The 8322-nt window shown below is 41.4% G+C and overlaps 1 protein-coding gene across 1 annotated transcript; it reads right to left on the bottom strand.

Moving 5' to 3' along the window:
* Window positions 1-1819: 1819 nt before the first annotated feature.
* LOC104283357 (alpha-1-antitrypsin-like) lies at window positions 1820-5032 on the bottom strand. The gene is given in 5 exon segments (XM_009881519.1): window positions 1820-2034; window positions 2756-2903; window positions 3631-3901; window positions 4391-4644; window positions 4646-5032. Coding segments are annotated over 5 exon segments (1263 nt in total). The 5' UTR covers window positions 5029-5032; the 3' UTR covers window positions 1820-1827.
* Between the last annotated feature and the right edge of the window lie 3290 nt (window positions 5033-8322).

Consider the following 8322-nt stretch of genomic DNA (forward strand, 5'->3'; position numbering starts at 1 on the left):
ATTGCAAAGCTGGACTTTGGCATACCGTCCTGAATTAGCCCTGAGATTTGCCAAGAACTTTTAAATGATCTTCCATAGAATCAGTGTATCTGTATTACATCAAGTCCTTATATGTTTAGAGGTATGAAGCCGACTGTTCATTACCAAATATTGAACAGACTAAATACAGTTCTGAGTAAGAAACTTTTGTCATTGTTTTACATGATATTGAGGAGGGCTTTGAGAGTGAATGTCAAGTGTTACACTGCTGGCACCTGGCAGAAAGACATGGAAAGGTTCTTATGTTCCTTATTGGTATACTTACAGCTATAGTTTACTAACATTGATAGCATTAATTTAATGTCAAAGAAAATAAAGATCCCCAAACCAGACGAGATAATTATATTTTAGAAATATTCACCATAATTTTTGAGTTAGATTTTTCACAGACATTTAAGAGACTAAAGTCTAAAAAGTTGCTGTTTATATTTTACTTGTTACCTAGCAGTTTGAGATATACTGTAGCAAAAGTTTTAACCAATCTGTAATTTCTTTCATTGACTTTCTATATTTTAATTAGACATGCTAAGGATGTTGATTTAAAAAATTAAAAAAAAAAAATTAAATATTTACTGATCTGTGTTTCTTTCCTTTCATAACCATAAAACTCTCTAGTGTATCTGGTATGTCAAAATACGATCAATCAAGTAGCTATAAAACAACACAATAGCAATAAGTTAGACTCAAGAAACCTTAAGTGAAAAGGTACAAATGTCAAGTCACAGTATGTTTTTACTCCATAGTGGTAATCTACTGCTAATATTTAGAAAGGTGGCTTCTCAAATATTACCTGCATTTTGTATGTGTGTCTATGATAGTTAAAAGCAGGCAAACAGTCCCTAGGAAAGCTCTGTTCTTCCAACTGAGGAAATGCAAACTCTCTGGTGTTGAATTTTTCATTCCACCTCTTTTCTACCACAATCTGACAAAACTAGCTGGAAAGCGGGATAGTGAAGGTGGCATCAGTAGGAGAAAAGAGAAGTGATGCTGACAACAAATCTGGAAAGAAGGAAACTGATGCTATGTCATAGACTGCTCCATGGGCATTATCTCAGGGCACTGGCAGTAATTGCTATATTAGCAAGACAAAACAGAAAGTCTTTTTGCTGGTATGGCTTCCTTCCTTAGAATTAACATTATTTGTAAAGGGGAAAAAAAAGGTTCTTGTCTTCATGAAGAAGGCTTCCACTGAGGAGGAGACAGAGGGAGGCAAGCTAAAAGAGCTGCACTCATCAATTCTTCACATTTGCGTGTCTTCCAGTGTCCCAGTCCCTGATCCTGCAGCTTCAAGCCATACTAGGTTAAAAGCCAAATAAATTAATGGAAATTCACTCCAATATTAAGGGAATCTGCATTTAAGATGAGTCATCAAAGGTTAGTGGATTAAACAGGCACAACTTATACCTTGCACCTCCTTTTCCCCGTTTCCCTTCTTCTGCTCTCCCACACACACCCCGTGAGCGTGCAGCAATAGCTACGTCATCCTGAGACTTCAAACCATCTCAAATACCCCACAGGACTATGTCAGGAAGGGCTTCTTGCAAAATCAGTGAAAAGTTACTTGTATTTTATTAATGTTACAAGCTGTACCTGGCTGTAGACTGGGGGGAAATACCAGTGACTTTTGGACAAGGAATAGCATGTTTTGGTGTTTAAGGGATTAATAATGTATATAAGGATAATGGCTGAAAGATGAGTGCTAGTGTGTAGTGATATATACACATAAATGTTTTGCTGGATCACAGGAATTCAGCCAGCAAAGTGCGTAAGTTCATGTCCTCTGGTCAATCAGTCATTTTTCAGAGGGTTTATGATTTTCCCTATGAAGAGGACGGTGCGGGTGTATTTATCCAGAATCACCAGGAGAAAGGGCCTGTTGAATCTGACTCGAGGCGGATGAGGAAAATCACCAGATCTCCAGGTAAGCTCCTTCACTGTGGCCCCTGCTGCTTCAGTGCCATTCTCATGAACATTTAGCATGGCTCTGTGGATCACCTGCAAGGACACAAAGCAAAACAACCTCCAGCTGACAACCCGGCAAGAAGAGAGCAGCCTGCCACCCTCCCAGCTCTCCCAAAAGACAGCCCTGCCTGGGGCAAGACTTGGAAGCACCTGACTCTGGGAAGGTCATCACCAGCCGCTCCCCTTCCCACCATCAGACCGCTCCTGGTAGCCTCTTTCCCCGCGTGTGCAGAGAGTAACCCTCGAACAGCAGACAGCCAAAGAGCACTCAAGATGACTGATGGCAAGAAATTCAGAAGGCAAAGAAACCTGGTAATTTAGCCTAGATTTAGTTTGGCCTTTGGCAGCTTCATGTATTATTGTGAATTTACCCTATCATCTAGCTGAAAAAAATAACTTTTTGAGAGCACTAGAAGGGCAGGAATAACAGCCTTTTGCCCTCTGTAGGCAGAATTAGAGGAAATTTTGCCAAAGCTAATGTGCTACCTTTAGATAATTTCGTTTAGTAGCCAAAAGAACATTTAATTATATGTGTATCTTCTTCCTTGTCCTCGAACCATGTATGTATAACCGCTTGTAAGCATGTTTGGCTGCAGATTTAGAACAGATAGAGCTTGATTTGCCTCCATACTGGCAGCTGTTGATGATTGAGTGATGCTTCAGAGAGAATGGGATAAACTTTTCATGGGATATTAATGTCAGGTTCTGGGAACAGACAAATCCTGCGGTCGCTGTGTTGCATGTGCTGACTTACTTTTGAAACCATCAGTCCAGGCTCCTCAGTAATCCCTGACAGATCAGCTTGTTCAGTGAACAGATCAATCATACCCACTTGTTTGACTATCCTTTTCACATCATAGGTACCAGAAATAGAAAGCTTTGGAATATGCAGATGTATTTTTCTGTAACAAATAACAAAATTATGGACAAATTGTCATCTACGCAACACTCTTCAAAGGCTTCAGTACAGTTACACTTCACATTTATTTTTCTAAATGTTCAAAGTCTGCTCTCAGGGTTCAGATAGCACTGCTGACCAGGTTAGATATTTAATGTAGAGGATTGGAGCAGAATAAGTGCACATTATCCTTTGTTTCTACAGTGGAGTTCAAGGAGTGGGTTGAAGACTCAGCTATACCAACTCTGTGGCAGAGCGACTACTGCAAGGAAGCAGGTTTTTTTCAAAAGATGATAGCTAGCTGTCCTAAGGCTGTTTGAATGTCCAACAGGGCCTGGACCATCACAGAAATAGCTGCAGTAATGTTGAATGAATAAAATTTCCACTTCTACGTACAATGACCTCAAAACCCTAACACCCAATAGCTACTCCATAGTCGTTTCACAGTGCCCTTCTGAAACAACGGTCTGTTAACTTCATCATGGTGCTGAGCAACTTGTGGTTGAGCCAGGAACTTAACCAAAGATGGATCCCAAGTTCAATGCCCTATTTGTTCACTACTCACAACCCTTTTTCATTTTCCAACTAAAAAAGGGGAAGTCCTGCACAGAGAGGGACCATTAAGTGAACAGAGTTCAGTAAAATAACCTTGCCTTTAATGTTTCATCTTGGTGAGATAAACACTTCTAGTCTATAACATGGTAACCTCTCACCTTAGCAAAAACACTTACCTGTCTTGGAGGAACTTTTCCCACTTAGACACAGTCCTTTTCAAGAGAGCATCTTCCACCTGCTTCATCTTCCCTTCGTCAGGCAAAATAAATAATGCTGCAGCATTTCCATTGTAAGGTATCTGAACCAGCCAACAGGACAGCTCTTCATCAAAGTAGTTTCTGTAGTAACCCTTTCGATACATCATGTCAACTTTTACAGATGTTTTTTGATCCACAAAGAAATCTTCCTGTTTTGTATATGAAGTACTGAAAGGTTTCTCCCAATGGGCTTATGACAAAAAGAAAAGTAATTCAGTGGATTACAAAGAGAAATGGTCACAGTGAATAAAACACTATCTAGTCCCACAGCCTTCCTTTGATAAGAACAAATATCTTTTTCAAGTTACCGCACCCTCAAGTGTTATAGCATTGCAGCTCTTTTTTTTTTTCCAAGTGCATGAAGACAATTCAAGACAGATAATTCTGAAAATACCATCTTTTACTAGAGTGTGAGTCTATCACCACATTAAAGAATCTATCAAACTCAACAAAGATATTTGTTTAAAAAAATCCAGTCCTTCACTCAACCAGGTGAGGGCACAAACGTTAGTACTGACAACAAATACACATGGGTTTATAGGAATATTTTCCAGATACTGAACATGGTTTCCTCCATTTAAAATATTTAAACTGCAGTTTCTTTCTCTTATGTCTTCATTCCCTGTAATAAGCAATAAGCATATAAGTTACAACATTCACACCCTTTGATATTTCTTACCTTTAAAGAAGACATAGTTAACAAGAACCATTGCAGTGAGAGGATCGAGGTTTTCCACTAGTTTAACAATTTTCCCATTTGTCTTTTCCTCAATATAACTGTTGATCTGATTCTCAGCACCAGAGGAGTTGTTAAAGTCAGAAGAAAAGACTTCAGATTCATAAAAGCCTTTGACATCATCCAAGAACTTCTGCAGTGGTTTTAGTGTCTCTTCTATAAAAAGGGCATTGCCCAGGCTCAGCTGGAGCTGGCTGGCCTTCGTGTATTTCCTGCTCCTGAGTCTTTTTCAGGTTAAAAGCAAGCCCTTCCAGAATCTGCGTCAGTGTTGCCGACTTGGCACCGAGTGCCAGCATTGCGAAGGAAGCAGAGATGCTGATGGGTGAAAAGAAAATATTTTGGTCGGTTGCTTCGGATGCAACCAGCTTGTAAAATGAAAATGCAAAGTCAGCATTGCTGGGAACTATTTTGACAAAGGTTTTGTTCTTAACTGGATAAACTCCTTCCCCATGAGAACTGCGTCCCTGGTAATATGTCCCTTTAGGATCATCCTGCTTGTTGCGGTAACGAGGATGCTGATGACACTGGGCAAGAGTATACAAACCAGCCAGCAGTAAACACAAGGAGAAGGTGGGCTTCATTTTCCTTTTAACTGTTTCTGGAAAAGAGATAGACATACAAAACATGGCATGGAAATGCATTTCTTCATGCTGTGTGCCAAGTAAAATGAGGGTCTCGGAACACACTTGTGCTCCAAAATTCCACACTTTTATGTTTCACATTCTTGCTGCATGCCAGTGATCCCCAGGAAGCCTGTGCCTCCTGACACACTATTTGTATTACTGAGTACTCTCTCAAAACAGGTTATTTTGATCATATTACCTTTTTTAAAAAATAGGGTAGGACTGAATTTTTAAAAATTTGCAAATAACTGGAAGCTTATGACCTTTTCCCCAGAGAAAGTTGGGAGAAGTTGGTTTTGTACTCAGTACTGCAGGATGGCTAATGCAGCCCTGTTAGTCTTTCAATTCATCAAATAATTAGAGAATTAAATCTGTGTTAAACAAAAATGTTATATAAACACAGATCATACTGTCTCAGACCAAAATTACAAAATACTTCTACAGTTTCTTCAAAGATAGAATATTGGATCGCTGGGGTAGCAAAGTCTATAAGAATCTCTATTTTTTCCAAAACAAATTTTTATTTAAGTATGTGAGGTATCTTCTTCACTAGGAGCCAATTCTTGCTGGCTTTTGGCATGTTTTGATTTTTTGCAGAACAGGTATATCCCTCTGTTTACATGTAAAAAGGCACTCTTCCCAGGCAACAACATAATCCCCCAAAATGAAACATCCAAATGATCCAAGGGAAATCTGAAAGGGTACTTACAGTGCTACAAAAAGGATCTTGCTGCGTCCATCTGGTCTTGTCTGCTCCTTCTTCTCTTCAGTACCATTGAACAGGATTAAGCAGAGCACCCCCGTTAATCATTAATTAGTTCAAGTAAAAACTGCCGGGGAGGATGCACAGCAAGCAGTAATGACGCTAGATACTCCGTACAGTTTGTCCAACCCAGAGGCAAGCTAACAGTGCTGGGTGGTGGGGCTGTGGACGACAGCGAGCAGAGCAGGGGCTGTATCTCCTACTGCTTCCATGCTTGTGGACTGACGCGAGAAGCCTGCTGCGCTGGGTGCCTGGCAGGAGAGCCATAGCCATACCCTTGGTGGCTGGAGCCAAATGCTGTGACTTCACGTGAAGGCCACCCCTTGCCTGGGTCTGGCTGTGGGGGACGAAGCCGCCAGCACAGCTCACCAGGGAGCGTAGCCTCTCTGCTGGACCGTCCCTCCTGAGCTTGGTCTTGGGGGACCCATAAATGGGACGAGGGTACTCTGCCGGAGTTGTAACCTCTCTGTCAGGATTTCAAAACAGGGTAAGCCACCTTCAGATTTAGAAAGTCCTTCTGCTTTACTGTATACCTCTGTCACAACCTTTGACACCACATGCAATGGTTTTGGGTCTTTTCCTGGGGGGAGCAGGCTGTATGTGATTGGGGAATGGTCTCTAGCTTTCTTTAGAGAATAACATGTGACATCGCCACTCTAGTGAGACATTTCCAGTCAATACAGCTGTTCACTGATTGCTCTTGGCCATCACCTGTGACTGAGTAGTTGGGGAGCTGGTGAAATTTTTCCCTTGGCTTTTTAGAAACTACACAACCAAAACACCACTGCTAAGAAACAGCACTTACATTGGACAGTTCCAGAGACTGACTGCCAGAAGAGACATAGGCTCAGTGAATATCTTGTTTCCTCAGGTTAGTCTTCTGTATCAAAGGCAGCTGAAATGGACCCAACAGTAGCTCACAGAACAGGCCGCCGATTCACCTTTCGGCCAGTGCTAAAGAAGACATGCTGGCATCACTGGATGCCAGGGTTGAATATCATGTATGGACAGATCACTCAAGGACAAACTAAGGCAGGAAATGATTTTTTTAACAGATCTGATGGCCCCTGTGGGACTCCTCTCCATTGTGTAGCGTGGTTCTGTCATTCCACTTAGCAGTTATAGTGTCATTCCCATAATGCAGGTGTGAAATATGCATTCTGCATCCTGTTGGTTCCACATTGCCAGAACACCCCAAGATGTTGATGGCAACCATCAACCATAATCCATGGATTGCTGAAGCATTGCCCAGTAACTACAAGTGGATTATGAACTCTCAAAAAGTAGCCAGCAATGTAAACTGGCTTATTACAGCTTAGAAGACAGTGAATAAGATTTACAAGATGGAAAACAGGAACTTGAGTATTTCCAGTTCAGCAAGCTCTGTAAATTATACCAATAATCCTAAATCTTCATTAACAGAGATCAGCTTGTTTATTAGCAGTGAGGCAGAAAGGACACAAATGGAGGGATGGCCTAAAGGATGCCTCCATTTTGACTGGGGATGCATGCAAGGACACAGATACCAATGCAGATGTTCTTAGCTCATACTGGCACTGCAATAATGTGGATATTTTCAACCTATGGTCCAAGTTCAGGACCTGTAAGGGAACTCTGAAAGGCAATCAAGAAACACAAGCCAGCATGCATCCCCTTGCATTCATTCCTCCCACCATTGCATTTGTCCTTGGAGCACCAAAACAAAGCTGTTCCCTGTAAGGCGGCATGTTACTGAACGTCACTGGTATCCATTCAAGGAGGATCTATAAACTCTGCTATACAGTTGGTGATGCCTACCCATACCAGAATTTCCATCAAGAGGAAAGACATTGGGAAGGCACCACAGCTGACAGGGAGGATGTGAGACCTGCTGAAGATGCTCCCCTGCCATAATCAAAGCTGCAGGGAAGAACTGGTTGCAGCTCTGAGGATTCAGCAACCATCTTACAGAGTGGAGGAAGGGAAGGTGAGGATGAGAACTGGTGGGTAAGCACCTGGAGAAGGCAATGAGGAGGAAAGAGAGGGCAGGTGTTAGTAAAGGACAGAAAAAAATGAGGCATTATAATATATCCAGTACCGGAAGTGAGACAAGAGACCAGAACTTCTGAGTGTCTCTACAGCTGTGTCATTAAATCATTGGCAAAACATGTCATGCTTATTCCCATTCTTACAGCCATTTTTATTACATCAAGGCTGGACAGTATTAATTCTGGTATTTCCTATGGCCTGTACGTTTGGCCTTACAACCACAATACTCTGCTAATGTTCTTCTTCGGGATATAACAGACCATTTTGTACCCCCAGCATCAACCTGTTACAAGACCCTCACACTTACAACGAAATGCTGTAGTGTATCTTACGTTTGACGAAAAACATAGATATGTATAACCTCTGCTGAGAATCAAAGTACTTTCTACTTTGCTCATTATTCCTTGTTATTTTCTTCACTTTCTAACCAAAGGTATATTTGTCAGCCTCAGAGATTCTGG

Source organism: Charadrius vociferus, unplaced genomic scaffold (genome assembly GCF_000708025.1).
Source record: "Charadrius vociferus isolate BGI_N301 unplaced genomic scaffold, ASM70802v2 scaffold282, whole genome shotgun sequence".
NCBI lineage: Eukaryota > Metazoa > Chordata > Aves > Charadriiformes > Charadriidae > Charadrius > Charadrius vociferus.